This window comes from Scyliorhinus canicula, chromosome 9 (genome assembly GCF_902713615.1).
Source record: "Scyliorhinus canicula chromosome 9, sScyCan1.1, whole genome shotgun sequence".
NCBI classification, from domain to species: Eukaryota; Metazoa; Chordata; class Chondrichthyes; order Carcharhiniformes; family Scyliorhinidae; genus Scyliorhinus; species Scyliorhinus canicula.
In genome coordinates this window covers 157578236-157602680 of record NC_052154.1, presented here as the reverse complement: position 1 = coordinate 157602680, position 24445 = coordinate 157578236, and the positions used below count along the sequence as shown (strand labels likewise).

Here is a 24445-nt window from a genome sequence, read left to right as displayed (position 1 = left end):
TCCTTGGCAAGTAGGATTAAGGTGAATCCCAAAGCTTTTTATTCATATGCAAAAAGCAAGAGGGTGTCCAGATAAAGGATTGGACCACTTAAGGACAGTGGGAGGAATCTATGTGTTGAGCCGGAGGAAATGGGCGAGAAGATATGGCCTGTCTCCATTTTTCTTTTTCCCGGATCTGTACCTCCCTTTCTCTGTCATTTTGTTCTGCTAGGGCTATTTGTTCTATTTCCCTTTCCTCTCTCTCCTTTTCTTTTCTGAAAATTATGAAATTTCTTTTATGAAATTCTATGAAATTCTATGATCTGTACCTCCCTTTCTCTCGCTTTTTGTTCTGCTAGGGCTATTCTTTTTCCCTCAATTCAAGCTGCTTTAATTTTTTTCATGTTCAAGCTGCTTGGTCTGTAATTTAATTCTTGCCATTTCTAATGATTCTGACTGTGTCTCAGTCAATTTTAAATGCTCAACAACCATCGCAATTACTTTTATCAGGCAATGTTAACGACAATATTTTTGCCAAATCTAAAAGCCTTTTTTCAGTCTCCATTTGTCAGGTACTGCACGTGACCTTCTCCACCCCCAAAACCTTCTGAGCCACTGAAAGAGCCATTGTCCACAACACACTCCCTATTTAAATTTGAGTACTACACCTGAAAAACAAACACAAATATGCTCACTCCTCACTGTCAATAAGTTCACTAAGCCAACCCAATCACGAAAGATAGACATTTATCCCACGAGCCCCCAATTTTGTTATGGGCCAGGGTTTAAAAAATCCAAAGTATATTAAGGAGTTCACCTGACCGATAACTGTTTGTTGAATTTGGCTAGGATGAACACCGGAGCCTTCACTTGATTCAACAGTCTCCCTGGACACTTTAATCAAAAACAAGCTTTATTCTAAGAACTTAGGTAACATTTGTATAAACACACACAGCAAGAATTTTTATCAATTACAAACATAAAGACTCCACACAGCTTCAGTAATCTATGTATGACGCTTAATGAAGTCCCCTTAACTGTTCCAATTCAAAAACAAAATCCCATAAACCAAAGAATCCCTTTTTAAGGGTGTGGCCCAGTACTCTGCATTCTCACTTGAATAAGACTGGCTTTTCCTGAGATTCTGACCCCGTCTCATCAGCAGGTTTAAACCCTTCCAGAACGATAACTATATTTTTTCAGTTACTAAAGCAGGTAGCTATAATCAATGTTTTTTTTCCTGGAACAACTCTTTAAAATGAAAATAGAGAGACAGGCCAAAACACTTATGTTCTTTGTCTGAGTCCACAGCAGCCAAATGTGAAAGCGAAACAAAATAATCACAGCTACAGCTCAGCTCCACCCACATGATGACATCACTGAAGCCTTGTGATAAGACAAAAACGTTTCTTAAAAGGATACTCCCATGACAGCGTTCAGGTCCACTGATCTTTGAAAGTGGCAACACAAGTGGACAAGGTAGTCAAGAAACCATATGAAATGCTTGCCTTCATTTGTTGGGGAATCGAGTATAAAAACTGGCAAGTCATGCTACAGTTGTATCGAACCTTGGTAAGGCCGCATTCGGAATATTGCACACAATTCTGGTTGCCACACAACCAAAAGGATACAGAGGCTTTGGAGAGGGTGCAGAGGAGGTTTGCAAGGATGTTTCCTGGTCTGGAGGGTGTTAACTATGCGGAGAGGCCGAATTGACTCGGACTGTTTTCATTAGAACAACAGAGATTGAGGTGTGACCTGATAGACGTCTACAAGATCATTTTTTTTTAAATCTAAAAAAAAAAATTTAAACTTAGAGTGCCCAATTCATTTTTTCTAATTAAGGGGCAATTTAGGGTGGCCGGTCCACCTAACCTGCACATCTTTGGGTTGTGGTGGTGAAACCCACTCAAACACAGGAAGAATGTGAAAACTCCACACGGACAGTGACCCAGAGCTGGGATCGAACCTTGAACCTAGGCGTCGTGAGGCAGCAGGGCTAACCCACTGCACCACCATGCTGCCCAACATCGACAAGATTATGAGAGGCATCGATAGAGTGGATGGGCAGGCACCCTTTCCCAGGGTGGAGGGGTCAGTCATAGGGGGCATAGGTTTAAGGTCCGTGGGGCAAAGTTTAGAGGAGATGTGCGAGGCAGGTTTTTTACACAGAGGGTGGTGAGTGCCTGGAATCCGTTGCCAGGGGAGGTTGTGGAAGCAGATACATTAACGGTGTTCAAAAGGCATCTTGACAAATACATGAATAGGATAAGTATAGAGAGATACGGCACTAGGAAGTGCTGAGGGTTTTGGCCAAGGGTGGTGTCGTGACTGGTACAGGCTTGGAGGGCTGAAGGGCCTGTTGCTGTGCTGTATGGTTCTTTGTTCTTTGACTGCAGAGCTGAGATCTGTGTGGGATTGCTTAGCTCTGTGTAGCGCATGCTGCTTCCAGTGTCTGGCCCGCAAGTATTCCTGTGTTGTAGTTTCATCAGGTTGTCACCTCATTTTCAGATATGCCTAGTGCTGCTTCTGGAGTGCCCTCCTGTACTCTTCATTAAACCAGGGTTGATCCTTCAGCTTGATGGTAATGAATGGGGGATATGGCTGGCTGTGTGGTTACAGATTGTGGTTGAATACCAATCTGCTGCTGCAGATGACCCACAGTACCTCATGCATGCCCAGCTTTAAGTTGCTAAATTTAGTATGGTGGTGGTGCTACACACGATGTTACTCCGCAAGGATTGTGCAGTGGCCATTCCTGCCAATACTGTCATGAACAGATGCATTTGCGGCAGGTAAATTGGTGAGGATGAGGTCAAGTAGGTTTTTCCCTCTTGTTGGTTTCCCCATCACCTGCTACACAGTCAGTCGAGCAGCTGTGTCCTTTGGACTTGGCCAGCTCAGTCAGTAGTGGTGCTACCATGTCAATCTTGGTGATGAGTATTGAAGACCTCATCCAGAGTACATTCTGCATCCTTGCTACTCACAGTGCTTCCTTCAAGTGGAGTTCAATGTGGAGAAGTAGATTCAGGAAGGTGATAGCTGGTTATCAGCAGAAGTTTACTTGTCCTTGATTGTCCTTCTGGAATGAGATTTCATGGGGTCTGGAGTCAATGTTGATGACTCCCATGCAAATTCCCTCCTGATTGTATAAAACTGTGCTGCCACCTCTGGTGGGTGTCTTGTGGTGGTGAGACCGAATATACATAGATGCATAGAAGATAGGAGCAGGAGGAGGCCTTTTGGCCCTTCGAGCCTGCTCCACCATTCATCACGATCATGGCTGATCATCCAACTCAATAGTCTAATCTTGCGGATTCTCTGATCCTGAGGCTAAGTGTTGACGCCATCGTAAACGCCGTCGCATTTCCCGACGGCGTCAACATGGCCTCAGGATCAGCAATTCTGACCCCTACAGGAGACCCACACCGCTCCAGCTGCCGATCCCGGCATCAGGTGGGCGCTGCGGGATCCGCACATGTGCAGTGGGACCGGCGCGATTTCCGCTCATCCCTCCTCCGCGCCGACCCCGACACAACATGGCGTAGGGCTGCAGGGGCCGACGCGGAACAAAGGAGGCTCCCAGCCTGAGAGGCCGGCCCGCCGATTGGTTGGCCCCGATCGCGGGCCAGGTCACAGCGGAGGCCCCCCCCCCCAACCCCCCGGGTCGGACCCCCTCCCCCACAGGCCGCCCCCGGATCCTTCCATGCTGAGGTCCCGCCGGGTAAGACCAGGTTAGAATGGCGTCGGTGGGACTCGGGCTTTTTTGTATGGCCGCTTGGCCCATCTTGGGTGAAGAATTGCCGGGGGGGGGCCCCGTAGAGCGGCCCCTGACTGGCACCGGCACGCGCGAATGGCGCCGATTCTCCGCTCTCTGGGCAATCGTGTCCTGGCGTTGGGTCGGCTTGTCGCGATTCGCGCTGGTAGCGACGATTCTCCGGCCTGGCCCCGGGGTGAGAGAAACCCGCCCTCAATGTTTTAGCATCAACTACTTTCTGTGGTAATGAATTCCACAGGCTCACCACTCTTTAGGTGAAGAAATGTCTCCTTATATCTTAAGGGCAACGGAGGCCATCCCCCGTTGCTTCGGAATGGTATGGTGTCTGGGACATTACCTGTAAGGCATGATTTTGTGAGTATGACTGTTATGCAATTGCTTAACTAGCCCATTGGACAGCTCTCCTAATTTTGGCACAAGACCCCAGATCATAGAATCATAGAAGCTCTGAAGTACAGAAGGAGGCCATTCAGCCCATCAGGTCTGCACCGACCCTCTGAAAGAAAGAAGCCCACTCTCCTGCCCTATCCCCATAACCCCACCTAATCTGTATATCCTTAGACATTAAGGGGCAATTTTCTATCTTGACCAGTTCATCTAACCCGCACATCTTTGGTCTGTGGGAGGAAACCAGAGCACCCAGAGGAAACCCAGAGGGGCCTCACGGTAGCATGGTGGTTAGCATCAATGCTTCACAGCTCCAGGGTCCCAGGTTCGATTCCCGGCTGGGTCACTGTCTGTGTGGAGTCTGCACGTCCTCCCCGTGTGTGCGTGGGTTTCCTCCGGGTGCTCCGGTTTCCTCCCACAGTCCAAAGATGTGCGGGTTAGGTGGATTGGCCATGCTAAATTGCCCGTAGTGTAAGGTTAATGGGGGGATTGTTGGGTTACGGGTATACGGGTTACGTGGGTTTAAGTAGGGTGATCATTGCTCGGCACAACATCGAGGGCCGAAGGGCCTGTTCTGTGCTGTACTGTTCTATGTTCTATGTAAACCCACGTAGACACTGGGAGAACGTGCAAACTCCACACAAATAGTCACCCAAGACCGGAATCGAAACCAGCTCCCTGATGCTGTGAGGCAGCAGTGCTAACCCCTGTGCCGCCAGATGGTAGGAGGAAGATTTAAGACTTTGCAGGGCTGACAGGACTGGGTGTGCCATTGTCGTTTCTGATGGCTAGGCCAATGTTAGATGGTCTGTCCAGTTTCATTCCTTGTTGACTTTTCTGTAGCATTTTGATACAACTGGGTGGCTTGTTGGGCTATTTCAGAGTCAATCATTGCTGTGGGTCTGGAGTCACCAGATGAGTTAAGAGCAGCAGATTTCCTTCCCAAAAGTGCATTAGTGAACCAGACAGATTTTTACGCTAATTGACAATTCACTATTATTGAGACAACTTTTATTTCCAAATTTGTTAATTGAATTTAAATTCCACTAGCTGCCATGGACCCATGTTCCCAGAGCATATGCCCGGGCCTCTCGATTGCTAATCCTGTAACATTACCACTGTGTCACCATCCCCCCTCCCCCCCATCTTGCTCAAAATGTTACTTTTCTCAGTCCTAATCAAACTTCACACCTGAAACATTAATATTCTTTCGCTCACAACAGCTGTTGCCAAACCTGCTGATTTTTCCCAGAATTTTCACCTCCCATTTCAAAATAGAGGTGTTATGATCGAGTGAACAAGGACAAAAAGTTTGCCGAATGGTCAGTAACCAGAGTACACAGATATCAGGTGACTGACAAAAGAACCAAACGTGACATGAAGCGGTCCTGATTAGCATAATGTATCTTTGTTTTCTGACTGCAGACAGGGAGGAGAGTGGAGCAAAGGGAGAGAACGGACTCTCTCACCTTCCTTTATCTAATTTTCCTGAAGTCTGGAATACTTGGTCCCCAGAATTCAGTTTAAAATGGAGATTAAACATGAATAAGAGGCACACGGTCACAACCGACCACCTACCATCCTTTCCCTCATTCTGCCTCTGATAAACCTAAAAATGGGCGTCTTCGCGGGTGAGATTCAGATTTTTAACATTATTCTTGACCCAACCTCCCTTTTTGGGGGCTAAAATTCTTTCTAATAAATCTGGGTTTATGAGATTTAAGCTGATTTTACAGATCATTTTTCAGGGAACAATAATTGATTAAATTCTAAAATGGGAATGCCTCAACATGACTTTTCTTTGAATTACAATCATTGAACCTTATAATACAGGAGACTGCCATTCGGCCCATCGTTCCTGCGTGACATTTTGAATGAGCTATCCAATTAGTCTCCTGTTCTTTCCCCCGAGAGCCTGGCAAATGTTTTCCCTTCGATGTATTTATGCTATTTCCTTTTGAAAGGTCCGACTGAATCTGTTTCCCCCATCCTTTCAGACAGCGCATTACTGATGGTTATCTGAATTCTCCCTCAGTAAACCGGAACAGGCACGGAGTGTGGCAAATAGGGGATTTTCACAGTAACTTCATTGCAGTGTTAATGTAAGCCCACTTGTGACACTAATGAAGATTATTATTATATTGATAATCTGGGTTTGGGGTGTATAGGGATTAATTTCAAAAACGACACAAAACTAAGCAATGTAGTGAATAATGAGGAGGATAGTAACAGACTTCAGCATGATGTAGACAGACTGCTGAAATGGATAATACGAGGCAAGCAAAATTTAATACAGAGAAGTGTGAAGTGATACATTTTGGAAGGAAGAACAAGGAGTGGGACTATAACCTAAATGACACAGTTTTAAAGTGGGTAAAAATGTATTCTCACCTACCCTCTGGGTTTTTTGCCAATCACTTTAAATTTGTATCTTCTGATTACCGATCCCGTTGTGACTAGGGACAATTTCTCCTTATTTACCTCATCAAAATCATACATGATTTTGAACATATCTGTTAAATCTCTGCTTAATCTCTTTGCTGTATGGAGAATACGCCCAGCTTCTCCAGTTTCTCCATGAAACTGAAGCCCCTCATCCTTGGAACCATTTTAGTAAATCTCCTCTGCATCAGCTCAAAGGCCTCTGGCCGCTCCCGCCCAGCGATCGGAAATTCCCGCCCAAGGTCAATGGATCTTTACATGGACGGGGTCCCGCCCGTAGCGGGTGGGGCGGAAGAATGTAGCCCCTTGTCACCCTTCCTAGTGTGGAACTCGAACTGAACACGATGCTCAGGGTCCAAACAGTATCTTATAAAGGTTTAATTTATCTTCCTTACTTTTGTATTTAATGTCTCGGTTCAAAAAGCCAAGGGCTCCATATGTTTTTTCAACAACTCTCAGGAATGTGTGCACATACATCCCAGGTATATAGCCACTTTAAAATCACTGTTCCTGCACCCACTTTAAAACTGTGTCATTTAGGTTATAGTCCCACTCCTTGTTCTTCCTTCCAAAATGTATCACTTCACACTTCTCCGAATTAAATTTTGCTTGCCTCGTATTATCCATTTCAGCAGTCTGTCTACATCAAGCTGAAGTCTGTTACTATCCTCCTCACTGTTCACTACATTGCTTAGTTTTGTGTCATTTTTGAAATTCATCCCTATAAACCCCAAACCCAGATTATCAATATAATAATAATCTTCACTAGTGTCACATGTGGCCTTACATTAACACTGCAATGAAGTTACTGTGAAAATTCCCTAGTCGCCACACTCCGGTTCCGGTTTACTGAGGGAGAATTCAGAATGTCCAATTCACCTAACAAGCACGTCTTTAAGGACTTGTGGGAGGAAACCAGAGAACCCGATCGAAACCCACGCAGACACGGGGAGAACGTGCAGACAGTGACCCAAGCAGGAATCAAACCCGGGTCGCAGGCGCTATGAAGCAACAGTTCTAACCACTGTGCTACCATGCCACCCTACATCAAAGAGCAGTGGTCTCAATACTTATCCCTGTGGAACACAACTATATTCTTCCCTGCAGTTTGAAAAGGAACCGTTCACCACTACTTTTTGTCTCTTAGCCAATTTTGTATCAACGCTGGCACTGTCAATTTAATCCCATAAGCTTTAATTCTGTTAACACATTTTGAAAATCCATACACACATCAGTCAGACTACCCTCATGAACACTCTCAAAGAGAAAACTTATCAAATAATTCAATCAAGTTAATCAGGCAAAATTAGTCTTTACGGGCTGTCCTTTATTAATTCTATGACCTTTCACCCACAATCAGCTTTTGATAACAAAATGGGCGTACATACTATTTCAAAATGTCATTGCTCTCCCTACTTCAGTGGCCTTGAGCGGCAGATTAACTCATGAAGATGGGCGGCATGTGGCTCTGTAGTTAGCACTGCGACTGCGGTGCTGAGGACCCGGGTTCGAAACCCGGTCCTGGGTCACTGGCCGTGTGGAGTTTGCACTTTCTCCCCACGTCTGCGTGGGTTTCACCCCCACAACCCAAAGATGTGCTGTTTTGGTGGATTGGCCTTGCTAAATTGCCCCTTAATTGGAAAAGAAAAATAATTGGCTACTCTAAATTTAAAAAAAATTAACTCATGAAGGATTGGGTGGTAGAGTTGAGGTGAAGATCAGCCATGATCTTATTGAATGGTAGAGAAGGCTCGAGGGCCTAACTATGGCAAGTTGATCGAACACCAAATCTGAGCTGAGATTTTATCCAATGTCGTGATGAAAACAAAGTTCCTTGAGATAGTTAACTATACTCAACCTTGCAGAGACTGGCATTCACCAAAATGTCACTGTTTTTTTAAACCAATATTAATGGAGTGATTTATTTGGAGTCGGATGTCCATAGATTAGAAGCTATTACAGAGTATGAAGAAGGATTGAGTCAAAATTGTAGGGATTACTGAACAAATAATACTGCATGAGAGGTTTTAAATGATATTTATAAATAAATTGTACAAGTAGAAAATCTACTGTAACGTAAGAGGCCTTAAGTCACTCTTGTTATCTAGTTCCAAAACTAGTTTTGTACAAACTGTTAAATATGAAACATCATGGAGTATGAGCTGTGTTTCCAGCTACATTCCCTATGTTGGAATCGTAGTCTCAGATGCCGCATGTAGGAGACACAATACTAGACCTTTGGTTCCAGCAATTGCAGCTTGAATTTGTAACGGGTAGAGTATGCCTGATGAACCTGATTGAATTTGTTTTGAAAAGGTGACTAAAGTAGTGGGCAAGGAAATGTTATTCCTTTGGATTTCCTGAAGGCATTTGATAAAATCCCTCATAAGGGAAAATTAGCTAAAATTGAACCTCATGGAATTTACGACAAATTATTGACCTGGTTCGGAAATTGGCTGAGTGGCAGGACACAGAACAGACAATGAAAGGTGTGTCCTGAAAGGATCTACATTCGGACCTCAACTATTCGCTGCATTTTCTGAGACCTAGATGATGGGATAGTAAGCCACATATTCTCGTTTGCCAATTACACAGATAGGTGGCATTAAGCAATGAAGATGAAAGCATAAAATTACAGAGCGATATTGATAGATTCATTGAAATGAGAAATGGATTTCAATGCAGACAAACATGGGGTCATCCACTTTGGACCTAAAAAAGTATAAAACAGTACTTTCTAATTTTTAATAAATATTAGTGGGCATTGCTGGCTGGGCTGCCGATCCCTAATTACCCTTGAACTGAGTGCCTTGCTCGGCCATTTCAGTGAGGGGCAGTGAAGAGTCAACCACATAGCACTGCAGCCTCACGACGCCGAGGTCCCAGGTTCGATCCCGGCTCTGGGTTAGTAATCTGGGTCACTGTCCGTGTGGAGTTTGCACATTCTCCACGTGTTTGTGTGGGTTTCGCTCCCCCACAACCCAAAGATGTGCAGGGTAGGTGGATTGACCGTGCTAAATTGCCCCTTAATTGGAAAAAATGAATTGGGTACTCTAAATTTTTAAAAAAAGAGAAGAAAAAAGAGTCAACCACATCGCTTCAATGGTGAAAAGCTGGAAACAATGGAGTTTCAAAGAGATTTAGGTGTCTGGGAACATATTAAGATGTCATGAACAGGTCTAGAAAATAATCAAAAAGGCTAAAGAGATGCTATGCTGGTAGTTATACTTCAAGGACTGAAATACAATGGGGTAGACGTTATGCTTCAGCTATATAAATCCCCAGGTAGTCCATACCAGGAATACTGTAAGCAATTTTGGACATCATATATCAGGGAGGGTGTGCAGCATTGATTTATCAGATTGGCACTTGGACTTCAAGGGATAAATTATAAAGAGAGATTACACAACTAGGGGATTGTATTCACTGAAATTTAGAAGATTAAGGGGCGATTTGACCAAAGGTTTCTAGATATTAAGGGGAACTGATAGGGTAGGTAGAGAGTGCACTGGTTGCAAAATCTAGGACAAGCGGCATAGAGACATAGACTCACTATGGCACAGAAGGAGACCATTTGGTCCATTGAGTTCTGTAGAAATCAGCCCCAATCTCTTACTCTTTCCCCATAGTCTTGCACATTTATTTCCTTCAAATGTCCATCTAATTTCCTTAAATCATTGATCAGCTCTGTTACATAGATTATCATAGAATTTACAGTGCAGAAGGAGGCCATTTGGCCCATCGAGTCTGCACCGGCTCTTGGAAAGAGCACCTTACCCTAGGTCACCACCTCCACCCTATTCCCATAACCCAGTAACCCCACCCAATACCAAGGGCAATTTTGGACACTAAGGGCAATTTATCATGGCCAATCCACCTAACCAGCACATCTTTGGACTGTGGGAGGAAACCGGAGCACCCGGAGAAAACCCACGCACACACGGGGAGGATGTGCAGACTCCACACAGACAGTGACCCAAGCCGGAATCGAACCTGGGACCCTGGAGCTGTGAAGCAATTGTGCTAACCACTATGCTACCGTGCTGCCCCCCAACACCCCTGGAGACCAACACCCCTGGAGTCTGTGAGTTTCAGTGACATGATCTAGAAATTAGAGCCAGAGGATTCGGTACCAATAGGAAATGCTCTCGCAGAAAAAGAGTGGTTGAAGTGATGCTGGATCAGTTGTTAAATTAAAACAAAGGAGGATAGATTTTTGTTATCCAATGGTATTAAATGATATTGGTTAAAGTGTGTATTTGAAGTTAGGAAGCAGACCAGCCGTGATCACATTTAATAGTGGAGCAGGCCTGAGGGATTGAATGTCCTCCTCCTTTTCCTGTGTTGCTATATTAACCCACTGACTGTATTCCTCATTTATAAAACAGTTCACGTTGCTACAGAATTTCACGGGTAAATGAACCGAAGCAGATCAGAGAAATGAGTGTGGGGGAAGTGATCAAAATATAATGTGGTTTGAGGTACTGATTTAGAATTATAGATAATACAATAACCAAAATAATGAATTAGGGAAAATAGCCAACTGTGTTAATGGCGATGAAATGAGAGGAGATAAACCAGAGCAAAATATTTTCAAACAACTAGAACAATATTAAAAGGGTAGATCAACGGAGTTCAAGAAAAATATCTGAACTAGCCAAGAGTAAGACATCATCTACAAGTAAATTCTCTTTAATATCCAACCCAGTCCAGTCTCTACCCTTTAATCTCCCATCCACTCCGATCCTACATTTCCCCCGTCACTCCCCATACAGTTTAATATCCCATCCAGTGTAATTCTACTCTCTCTTTCACTTTTCATACCCTTTAATATCCCATTGATTCCATTTTCTCACTGGCTGCGAGGCCAACCCAGAATCCTAACCAAAATATTGTGGGTTTTTATTTTTGCAGGGGCCAATTTACAGACATCAGTGTACCACAAACAACAGTGAGCTAATTATCAGGTAATCAGATAGAGGTACAGGAGCATAGTGGTTATGTTACTGGACTGGTATATGAATGTCTAGACTAATGATCCAGAGATGCATGTTCATACCCCTCAGATAACTGGGGAATTTAGAATCAGTTAATTGAATAAAAAGGTAGCATCACAATGGTGACCATGAAAACATTGGAAACCACTGGTTCACCACTGCCCTTTGAAGCCTACTTGTGACAATAAGCGATTTTCATTTCATTTAGAAAAGACCTTTATCTGGCCTGGCTTACACGTGACTCCAGACCGACAGCAATGTGGTTGACTTTGCACTAACTGTGCATAGCAAGTGGCATAGCAAGATATTCATTTGTATTCAAGAAAGCAATCCACTGTCACCTTCCCACAGATAATTTAGGATGGGCAATAATTTATGTTTTTACCAGCGACATGCTTCGAGTGGATGAATAAAAAGAACTTTTTTAGATGTTCAGGAAGTAAATATTGGTATTTATTTCCTGATGCCAGCGAGAACACCCCAGCTCTTTTTTTGAAATAGTGTTATGGGAGCTTTTATGTTCACCTGAGGGTGGACAGAGCTGTCGTTTGCCATTTCATGCAAGGTGTGGCGCTAGCATACATCCCCCTACTGCAGTACACATAACTACAGTGGTTATCTCACCACACAAGGTAACACATCAGACAGTGCCACGTTCCCTCAGTACTGACCCTCAAGCAGTGCAAAGTTTCCTTAGTACTGCCCCCTGACAGTGCAACACCCCATCAGTATTGACTCTTTGACAGTGCTCCCTCATTACTTCCCCACCAACAGTCCAGAAACACTCCTCCATTACTGCCCCTCAGACTCTGCAGCACTCCCTCAGTATTGTTTCTCCAACAGTGCAGAACTCCTTCAATACTGGCCCTCCAACAATACACCAATCCTTCTGTACTGCTCTCCCGTAGTACACCACTCCCTCAGGACTGATCCTTCAACAGTGCAGGGCTCCATCTCTCTGAAATTGCAGTGCTCCCTTAGTTCTGCACTGAGTGTATCAGCCTGAATTCCTAAGTTGGAGTGGCACTTGAAGCTGGGACTTTGTGGCACGAGACACGGGTGTGCTACTCACTGAGCCATGGCTGTCATAGCTACATTCCCAATCCTATATGTTATCAATAAAGGCAGACGTTGTTCAGATAATGTATGGGATGGGCCAAGAGAGAGGCTGTGGAACTAGATGGATCAGGTTCATGTTTCATAAAGTGACCCTCACTTTGTAAATAGCATTGGTTTTACCTCATTGAGAGGCTGTGTTGAGCTCTTTTGTGATGGTATAAAGAAAGACTATGGCAGTGCAGGAGTTGAGCAGTGAAGGACTGAGTAACCAACCGGAGAGCTGAGGGATGGTAATAAATCCTGAGTTATGAGGAGAGGCTGCAGAAACTGAAAAAGGAATAATTGTGTAGAAAAATTCAAGGACAGAACAAAGATAATTATATATATATGTATAAATATGTTTACTGGTCACAATTTCACATGTATAGAGCCTGAATGGCAAAGATTTAGGTTGAACTCGAGAGGGTGGGGAATGCTTAGAATGGAAGGTCCATGGAGAGGGCTGAGTTTTTCAAGCAAATTTAGGAGCTGGGATGAAAATCTGGAGCGACCTTGTAGCAGGTGCGAGAGGGTGGATGTGATGTGAGGGTGGATACATCCTGGATACCTCAGACATGAGCCCTTTTCCACTCACACGCTTTCCTATGTCATAGTAAGGAAGCAGGCTGTCAGAGTCTTAATCTTCTTGGTGCAGCTCCTGTTCCCCTGCCGAATCTTTGGTGTAAGTTTGTTGGGAAACTGTTTACATGTCAGAGTGGGAGAGGCCTTGAGGAACTTCACCCTAGTTGTGCATTTGGCATCATAATTTAAATCTATCACAACACTGCGCCAGTGCAGACTGATAATTTGTAATGAGAACAGGGAAGAATCTGATCTGCTCTTGTCCTTATCACCTTTTCCAGATATTTGTTGGTCTCTGTGGATCAGTCTCTTACAGACTCACAGTTTAACAAACCATTCAACAAATAATTGAATTGTTCAATTTGTCACCTTTCACAGAGAACGCTTTGTTAAAAGAGGGTTATTGAGAGCTTGATCTTAATTCAGCCCTACAGTAGGATAGAGATAAGCTGTGCTGTCCTTTGAAAGGTAAATATGGAATTCTATTCTCAAAACCACATAATATCTTATTTTTACCCTCAGAACCTTTTGCTTATATTACTAATTCAAATGTTCTCTAGAATGATAAACACAAGCCATCATTCTGCTTCGAATTGCCACTTTTCAATCATTAATAGCCTCGCATTTAGAAAGCTGTTTAATGAGATTTCCCCAGCTCAGGCTAATGCAGCCTGGTATCTTGAGAAAGATTATCCCATGTGACAGAGTAAGGTGCAGTCATGTGTTTAATCATTGGGTCCTCTTGGGAGGTTGCTGATTGGTCCGATTGCCTCGTTTTGAACGACGGACCAGAGGGTCAGTGCTTTTCATCTCATTCCATTACGCTGCTGATCTCAGCCACTCTGCTTTGTGATGGACAAACAATTCCCTAATGTGGAGTAAGCGCCTTTTTCCAGTTTGCCTTTCTTATCTCCTGACACAACACATGAAACCACCAACCTAGATCGCCCTGAGAACACATCAAACAACCTTTGTTGATTCTACAAGGGAGGAATGGGTCAATTGGCTGGGTGGTACGGTCTTGTTTCACCTTTTCTTATTTTGAGGAAGAACCGAGGAGCCAAAATAAAGATTTACACCTGCAGAAAACTACAGAAATCAGTGTCCAGATCCGACACTGAGATAAGTTTCCAAAACCACTCTCCATCTCTGAGACTCACCTACTTCCGCCTCTATAATATCACCCAACTCAGCTCATTATACTCCTGAAACTCTCATGCGTTTACTAACTTCTAGACTCAACTATTCCAGTGCACAGCGGGCTGGTCTCCCACATTCTAGTCTCCGTAAACTTTAGGCCATCCAAACTCTGCTACCTGTGTCGTAACTCGCATCAAGCCCTATGCATTCATTAACCTATATTGGCTCGTTGTTAAGCATCACCTTGATTTTGAAAATTCTTATCCTTTTTTAAATTCTTATGGTCTCGTCCCTGCCTATTTCTGTAATCTCCTTCAACCCACAGGCCTTCAAGATCTCAGTGCTCCTCCAATTCTGACTTCTTGCTCATTCTCGATTTTAGTCGCTTCGTCATTGGCAGCCTGCTCCTCCTGTTGCCTGGGCCAGAAGAGTTGGAAATCCCAACTCAAACCTCTGTCTCCTTATTCAAGATGTTCAACTGTTTTAGTACTTCCTGGCTCAGTAGCAAATACTGTTTTGATAACGCTCTTGAATCTCCGAGGGACAGTTTATTGCATGAAAGACACAATCAAAATGCAAGTTGTTGTTGTTGCTGTTTTGATCTATATTTTTCTGATCTGTTTTGGGGTGTTTTCCCACGAGGTGGTGAATCTGACACTGGCTATCTGATCCCCTGGGATCCCTCTCCCAGCAGATTTATGATTGTGAAATTCTCCCACAAGTGAGAGAGTTTGGAGGGGTGGGGTTACGTTGGTCATTGGGCACAACAACAACACTGGGCACAACTTAGCACTTGTTTCTTATTTGTTCATGAGATGTGAGTGTCGATAGAATTGTGAGAGCCGGTGAATTGAGGAGGAAGAAATTGCTGCCCAGAGGAGGAAGCAGGTCAATTTGGGGGACAATCATTCAGTAAACATAAAAATGTGACAGCCAATTTGCACCCAGTAAGATCCTACTGCAAACAGAAAAGATAATCTGCTTCAGTGATGTTGGTTGGTGAATGAATATTGACCCCGGGCTTTAGGGAGAGATCCCCCTGCTCTTTTTCAAATATGTGGAATCTTTTACAGTCACGTGAAAGGGTAGATGGAGCCTCCTTCTAACATCTAACCCAAAAGGTAACATTTCCAACAGTGCAATGCACCCACAATACTGTCCCTATTTCAGTGTGAACTCCCTCAGTATCGTGGTACTCTCAGTAGTGTGCCGGGGGAGGCGGTGAACCATCAGTACTGATCCGTTGACCGTGCAGCACTCCTGAAGTGCTGTCCCCCGACAATGTAGCATTCTTTCAGTACTGATCCTCTGACAGTGTAGTCCTCCCACAGTACTGTTCCACCGAGAGTGCGATACTCCCTTATATTGACTGTAAGAGTGCAGCACTCCTTCAGTACCACCTCTGAGATTATGCAGTCTTCCAACAGTACAGCTCTATCTAGAGTGCAGCGTTCCATGAGTACTGAACTTCCAACACTGCAGCACACCTTCAGTACTGCCCTCCAACTCAGCAGCACTGCCCCTCAAACAGTGCAGCTTTTCTCAGTACCAATCTCCCAACACTTCAGCACTTCCATACCGATTCTCTGGCAGTACAGTGTTCAATGCTACCCCTCTGACAGTGCAACACTCCTTCAATACTGAAGTGTTTTTGTACATTATGAATTCAAGGGCTGGCTTTTATACCCTAAAGGGTTTGAAAGTAGGTGGCATAGAAAATCCAGCAGGTGGCACTCCTGTCACCTACCTACCTATCCCTGACCTGTGAAAATTTATGGAGGGGCAGGGAAGGTGTCGCAGCCTGCCCATCTTGTACCTATTGGAGCCTTCAAGTAGACAATTAATGGTCACTTAATAGGACTTCATCCTGACCCGCCGATATTTCATGTTCGGCAGGGGAAGGCCTATGCCATGCGGGGAAGCCCAGCAGCTTTAGCTGCGCAGGCTGATGTCAGGCAAGGTGTGGGGATAGTGGGCGGCCTCCCTCTTTTTAGTGGGGGCCACAGCACCTTGTGAACTTCAGCCCAAGTCTCTGGAATCGGACTTGAACCTGCCACCTGCTGATTCAAAGTCTTGCAGCCTGAGTGACCAGTCAACTGTGAGCACTTAAAATGAAATGCTGAAGGTGGGGAGAGGTGGGAGGGAAATCCCTCATAAATTAACACGCAGGGTTTGAATCGATGACACTGAGCAAAAACACCTCTCAGTGATCAGCACTCAATACAGAGACTGGCCTTTTCTGGCTTAATACCCCAAACTGTTAAAGACTAGTCCTAATGCCCTGAATATACTGCTACTGAGTACAGCACAAAGTCTGTCTGCTGTGATTATTGGATCAGATACAAGATTAGTCTGAACTCTCGGGGCACTCACGCCTGCGCTCCCTGCGTGCAATGCGTGGATTGTGTTCACTAGGGATTAAACCTGACCTGTTACCTCATCAACGTAGGCTATCCAGTAACAGAAAGAAAATATTAAACTAACTCCTCAGCCATGAGTATGAAAGCTGAACGTGTCTGCACTGGGTTATTTTATTGATAAAATATTGACTAAAAATGTCAACAGGAGCTGATACCTTTAACATCACCTACTTTCTGGAAGCTTACAGATAGATTTCACCCAGAAACTGGGTCATAAAGTTCACAGTGACATATCCAATTATCACCCTGTGTTCATTCAAACAGGTATGTTACTGTATTTGAAAAACCTGTCACTGAGATTCTACTAACGTCTAGCAGCTTGAAAACTGAGAGAAATCTGGCGAGAATATTAAAATCAATGTTGAGTAAATTTATGGAAGTCACATTTAATAAATTACTAGCAGATCCGCAGCTGGAGCACTGTGTCTGCTCCTGCATGGGCAGCACACTTCGGGAAGAATGTCAAGGCCTTGGGGAGGGTGCAGGCCAGATTCAGATTGGATTTGATTTCTTGTCACGTGTACCGAGGTACAGTGTAAAGTATTGTTCTGTGTACAGTCCAGACAGAATTTACCAGAATCCTGCCAAGGAATTATGTGGACAGGGAAAAGCCGGGGTCATTCTCTATTGAGCAGAGAAAGTTAAATGGAGAGTTAATGGAGGTGTTCCAACTCATGAAGGGCTTTGAATGAGGAGATAAGGGGGAAACCGTTTTCCTTGGCAGGAGGGTGACTACGGGACTCGGGTGCACGACAATTTATAGAAGAACCAGAGGGACGATTAAGGGAACTTTTTGATCAGTCGAGTTCTACGGCACGGTAGCACGGTGGTTAGCACTGTTGCTTTACAGCGCCAGGGTCCCAGGTTTGATTCCCGGCTTGGGTCACTGTCTGTGTGGAGTCTGCAGATTCTCTCCATGTCTGCGTGGGTTTCCTCCAGGTGCTCATGCTTGTTGGGTAATTTGGACATTCTGCATTCTCCCTCTGTGTACCCGAACAGGCACCGGAATGTGGCGACGAGGGCTTTTCACAGTAACTTAATTTCAGTGTTAATGCAAGTCTACTTATGACAATGATTATTATTATTATTATTGTTGTGATCTGAAATGCATTGCCTGAAAGGGCGGTGGAAGCAGATTCAATTGTAGTTTCCAAAAGGAACTTGGGTAAATACTCAAACGGGTAAATGTTACAGGGCCATGGAGATGGAACAAAGGAGTGTGGCACTGATTGGATCGCTCTGTCAAAGAGTCAGCATAGGTATGATGGGTTGAGTGTCCTCTTTCTGTAAGATTCTAATGCCATACTGGAAGTAATTGAAGTAGCATTGGAGTGAAAATGAATTAGTGACAGGTGCAAAGTTATTCAGGACAAAGACTCACCTACAACAATGGGCAACACTTTCATTGCTTTGCGTTCTCTTCCATTAATCTTTGCACGCTTCCTCCTGTTCGCTGGGCGAGACTGAACGTACCTGACTTCTGAAAAAGTTACGGTCTGGATGGACCGGTCCACGAACTGTCTCGATAAGTCACAGTCTGACTTTGGAAAGAGATGCAGTTCTTCACGTTTGACACGTGTCGGACTTCGTTCTATTAGAGGAGGAGGACTCTGCGGCTCTGAGGGGTCCCCGTTAATCTTCCTGAACCCATGCAAGTTATGTCTTAGCTTGCGTTTCCGTGCTTCCTCCCATCGCCTGAGGCCCCGGAACATTCCACAATACAAGAGTAGCATAATTGGGCAAGGGAGGAAGAAGGAGCAGACAGAAGAGTAAATTATGTAATTATCATCCTCTAATTGACACACGGTCTGATCTCTGTCAGGAACATTGTTCAGGCCAAAAACAATCGGTGAGGCAACAGCAAACGCCAAGATCCAGGTCATCGAGATCAGGACAATCTGCCGGAGATCAACGTGTTTCCTGTTGTAATTCAATGGGATCAGCACAGCAATAAACCTGAGAGAAGGGAAGAGAGAAACAGTCCTGTTGAATGAAGCTGGCAACTCACAGGGTCCCTATAAATATTCAGTAGGTATGAAACCAGCAGGAATTCTAGTGCTGATATTAGCAGAGTGAAATATTCCCCATGTTATTATTTATTAAATCAGGCTCATTAAAATAATACGGTGCTACATGAATGGTTCCATCACTGGTGGTATTACGATGCCGGACAAGACCCCAACAGCTGCTAGAATACCAGACAAAAACACCAATATTTTATTTCATTTGTAAGACTGCAAGGAATGACTCCACGCACAAACAGGAATGTGTTATATTAAAACAAACATTATTATGAACACAGGATTAAAATAACTTTATCATGCATGAAAATAGCTTACAATTACCCATTAACAATGCTTAACAATGAAAATGGAACACTTACTCCTGACTACTATCTTTTATCTCCACTCGAGCAAAACCCATCTCAGGTGAAAATCTACTTTTAAACACAGTTAGCAAACACAGGGTTACCTCTTGTAGACTTGAATAGATTTGATTTTAAAAGATTGATTGGAGAGGGAGAAAAAACTGGTCAGGAAATAGCCTGCAGTTTTTTGGTTGTCTCAGATTGCTGGTTAACCTGCCAGCCTTTTGCAAAAAGCTCCTGCCCTCTTCACAGGCAAACCTTTCGCTATTTTTGAGAGAAGCTGCTGGTCTGTTCACATCCCCATCTTTAAGTGAACTGAACACCTGACTGCTTCAGCCCCTGGTTCCTCCTATTCATGTTACTAAGGGTTAACACAATGGCTGGAATTCTCCGGCTGTTGGGATTATCTGTTCCTGCTGACAGCACAACACAGCCCATGGATTTCTCGGTGGTGAGGGGTGACTTCAATGGGAAATTCCATTGCCTAGTGGCGGGAAGATAGAATTCCACTGCCAACGAACGGCGCACTACCGAGAAACATACTGCAGCGGGACCGGAGAATTCAGCCCAATGTCTCTAATTCTCTAATCTCCGGGGAACCCTCTTTATATAAACAAAATTCCATTTGCCCAACTTCAGAAATCCATATCCATGGCTGGAATGCATTATGGTCCTACTTTTACAGTGCTTTAATTATCCCTTTTGTAGCTACGTCTGGCTGTCTTTCAACCCAGGATTTTTAAAAACATGACTGCAGCAGTCACATACACTAACACAAACTTTTAACCCTTGCTGTATCAAACACACATAATACAATATATTTGAAATTCCTACATTCATCACAATGGCCTGGTCTCTATGATGGCAATCTGATTTCTCAAGATGAATTTGTATCTCAGATACCAATCTAGCTACAGACATATTGGAGTATTGGGAGAGAATGGGCACATCATTGTACATATCTGCAAGCGAAACCGTCATTTATGCCTTTTTTTCACCTTGAGACTTGACTATTCCAACACATTACTGGCTGGTCTCCCATATTCTAACCACTGTAAACTTCCTTCTGCTCATCCAGACTTTGCTGCCCATAATCTAACTGCCACAAATCCCATTCACCCACCATTCCCCTGCACTCACTGTTCTACATTGGATCCTGATCAAGCAGCCATCTGTCACTTGTTCTTTAGTTCTGCTTTCACTGAGCACTGACCTTTATTCTTCCATTAACATATTCTGATATCTTATGTCCATGCTCCTACTTCCACCTATTTCTGCCATTCATGCTTCCTCTGTCTCATGACCTGCTGTATTTGCTGCTCCCAATCCGGTCTCCCCTACATTGGGGAGACTAAACGCAGACTGGGTGACTGCTTAGCGGAATGCCTTTGCTCACTCAACAGGCCTGACCACAACCGTCCTGTCGTTTGCTATTTCAACTCACCATCCTGCTCTCATGCCCACATGTCCGTCCTTGGCCTGCTGCAATGCTCCAGTGAAGCCCAGCACAAGATGGAGGAGCAGCACTTCCTCTTCCGATTAGGCACATTACAGCCCCCAAGACCCAACATCGAGTTCAACAACTAAGACCTTTCTTCTCCGCCTTTACCTATTTTTATATCTATCCAAAACATTTTTGTCCCTATGCAAACCCCACCCCCCAGTCCTCCACCGGGCCACCAGTCACTATTTCTTAAGTGTTGCTTTCACTGAGCACGGACCTGTATTCTCCCATTAATACATTCTGATATCTTACCTTTACGCCACTACCAGCACCTTCTCCTGCCATTAATGTTTCCTCAGTCTCATGATATACACATCTTTGTTGCAATCTCTCCTAGCTCTCACAATCACTGGCTTTCTACTCTGCTCCAGCTGCTCCACCCTCTTTACACAGTACATAATCCTTCACATTTATACCTCTCTTTAATTCTGAAGAAGGTTCATACAGATTTGAAACATTAACACTGATTTATCTCTCCACAGATGCTGCAGAACCTGCTGAGTTTTTCCAGCATTTTCTGTTTTTATTCACTCGCCTCACTGCTCTGTGTAAGCTGGTGTTCAGAACATGATTTGAGTGGATAATAAGCAGCTTTATACGGGGCTGTTATTAAATGTTCTTGCTTTTCAAGTGAGTCACATTGGATTTAGGATAATGTCCATTGATGTAATAGTTTTTGGTACAGATATTGTAGTTAGCAAACTGATGTACCTCGGTAAATGTTTGGTTCTGTTTTTCCTTTCAAAGGGAAGGGGCTTGATTTGATTTTTGAGAACGAAAGTTACTGAGTATTGCAGCCTGCAAGCCCTTATTTCACACTTCCGTTGGTCGGAGGTACTTGGCCAAGGTCCATCAGCACAAGTTCGACTCTAAACTCTTGAACTGAGCCCTCACTTCAGACAGTCAGTTTTACTGTGCACTGAGATAGGGGGCATGCCTCCAGATATATCCTGGGACAGGTTACAGCTCCCGTTCTCCCCACCTTCATGCACTTGCAGTACAGAGATACCGACCCCAACAACACACACACACACTACTGTAGCTCCTATCACTCAGTTGAAACAAGACAAAGTCATCAACCTGTGCTCCACCAACATTCTCCCTCAGTTAACACCATCACCAACTGATTAACCAGTCATTCATTCATTTAAAACAAAAATTATTTCACGGCATCGCTGGCCAGCATTTATTGTCCATCCCTAATTGCCCTCGGGGGGGAGGGGGGGGGGCATTTATGAGTAACTACACTGCTGTGGGTATGGAGTCTCACTTAGACTCGACCAGGTAATTAGTGGGTTTTTATTTTATTTTTTAAAACAATTTTTATTGAAAATTTTTTACAAAATATATAACAACAAACAGTAACAAGCAACAATAAAACAACATAATAAGCATAACATCCCAGGACCGTAGCAACGCATATATCGAACCTTCCCCCCCCCCCCCCCCCCCCCCCCCCCCCCAAACCCAGTAAACAACAAGAGAACTGGAAAATAAATAAAATTAAATAAACATAGTCAACCCCCCCCCCCCCCCCCCCCCGGCCGGGTTGCTGCTGCTACTGACCAAGTTCCCTATCGCTGAGCCAGGAAGTCGAGGAAAGGCTGCCACCGCCTAAAGAACCCTTGTACCGATCCTCTCAGGGCGAATTTGACCTTCTCCAGCTTAATAAAACCCACCATGTCATTGATCCAGTTCTCCACGCTTGGGGGCCTCGCGTCCTTCCACTGTAGCAAGATCCTTCGCCGGGCTACTAGGGATGCAAAGGCCAAAACACCGGCCTCTTTCGCCTCCTGCACTCCCAGCTCCACCGCAACCCCAAAGATCGCGAGTCCCCAGCCTGGCTTGACCCTGGATCCTACCACCCTCGACACCGTCCTGGCCACCCCCTTCCAGAACTCCTCCAGTGCCGGACATGCCCAGAACATATGGGCATGGTTCGCTGGACTCCCCGAACACCTGACACACCTGTCTTCACCCCCAAAGAACCTACTCATCCTAGACCCGGTGCAGCACCTTGCATTGGATGAAGCTAAGCCGCGCACATGAGGAGGAAGAGTTAACCCTCTCCAGGGCATCCGCCCATGTTCCATCCTCGATCTGCTCCCCCAGTTCCCAGGTTACCTAGCCCCCAAGCTGCCGCCCCAAGACCACCTAGCTGTGAATGTAGCCATGCTGGAGGGATAAGACAACTCCTTAAATGCCTGCTGCCTGGACCTGTGAATGGCACTGATTCTCTTTCTACTCTTTAAGAAAACAATAATCAATAAATTAAACAGAAATGACAGGGTTATAGCCCCTGGTGGGGTACTGTAACTAACATAAAACATCAAAAGGAAACTTAACAAATTAAATCAAAATATTATTCCTGGGTGAATATATATCCCAGCCCCCATGGTGTCCACCGGTCGCGGAAGCCCTAAAGAGGGCCGGTGAACCCGCGTGCTCCCTCTCCTAGGCCACCCGGCCGTGAACTTAGCCGTGGTAGAGGGACAGTCAGGTCGGACAATTCCTCGCATATCCACTGCCTTGACTTGACCTGTTAATAGCCCAGAGTCTCTTTATATGTGCTCTCAGTTCTTAATCAAACAATGGCCATCACCTGTGTATCTTTAACGATATAGTCAACGAACTATTAACAGATTCCCCTTTCTTTGAACAAAAATTCCATAACACAATCAATTACAAAGCAATCAAAGAAAAAAAATAGTTTTCCATGTCTCTTACTACTTATCAAAACACAAGATTTCCCTCTTCTAGGATCCCCAATAATGTCTTGGAGCAAGCAATTCTTCTTTGTAAAGCAGCCTGATCATTATGGTGATGGGCGCTTTGGAGGGTAGGTTGATGGTGTTGGTTAGTGTATACACCCCAAATTGGGACAACGTAGGATTTATGAGAGGATGTTGGCTGCCTTACTGAATTTGGATATGCACCAGTTAAGACTGGGGAGGGGGGGGGACTTGACTACAGTGTTGGATCCGAAGGTGGATAGATCCAACCCACATTCGCTGACCCCCTCAGATTGGGGGGAAGAGGGGAATGGTACTGGCTGTGTTTAAGAGGAGATAGAGGGGTGAACCTCTATCAAGGCTTTTGCACCCACGGGTTAGGGCGTACTCGTTCTTTTCGCCAGTACACAATGTGTATTCAAGGATTGATTTTTTTGTGTTACGGAAAGGCGCTGTTGACCGGGGTGAGGAAGGCAGAATATTCTGCGATGGTTATCTCGGACCATGCTCCACATTGGGTGGATGTGGTTATGGAGATGGGTCTGGCCACAGCGACTTGTGTGGAGGATGGACATGGGGTTGTTGGCGGACCCAAATCTCTGTAACATTATCGGAAAAGGTGATTGAGGATTAGTAGGGTTCAATAGGAATGGGGGGGGGGGGGGGGGGTTGCTGTCAGTGGTATGGGAAGTGTTAAAAGCAGTAGTGAGGGGTGAGGTCACTTTGTTTATGGCTCAGGTGGACAGGGAAGCAAGAGAGGAGTGGCAGCAGTTGGTAGAGGAGATTTTGGAGGTGGAGGGAAAGCGGGGGATCTGACTCCAGATCTTCAGGTGAGGGGGAAGGAGCTACAGATGAGGTTTGACCTTGTGACCATGGGAAAGGTGGTTCAACATTGAGATGGGTGAGGGGGGGCCATGTACAAGTTTGGGATGAATGCCAGCCGCTTGTAGGTGGGCCAGCTCTGCTGGCAGGGGTGCGAGAGAGATTGTTCAGGGCTGGTATGGGACAGGGGAGCTGG

At 44.8% G+C, this 24445-nt stretch overlaps 1 protein-coding gene across 1 annotated transcript in view; it reads right to left on the bottom strand.

Annotated features, from left to right (window-relative positions):
• LOC119971824 (D(4) dopamine receptor-like) overlaps positions 1-24445 on the bottom strand; it is a 102045-nt gene that overhangs the window by 21105 nt on the left and 56495 nt on the right. Inside the window, exon 3 of the mRNA XM_038808020.1 lies at positions 18205-18779. Coding sequence (XP_038663948.1) covers positions 18205-18779 — 575 coding nt within the window. The remainder of the gene's footprint in view (positions 1-18204; positions 18780-24445) is intronic.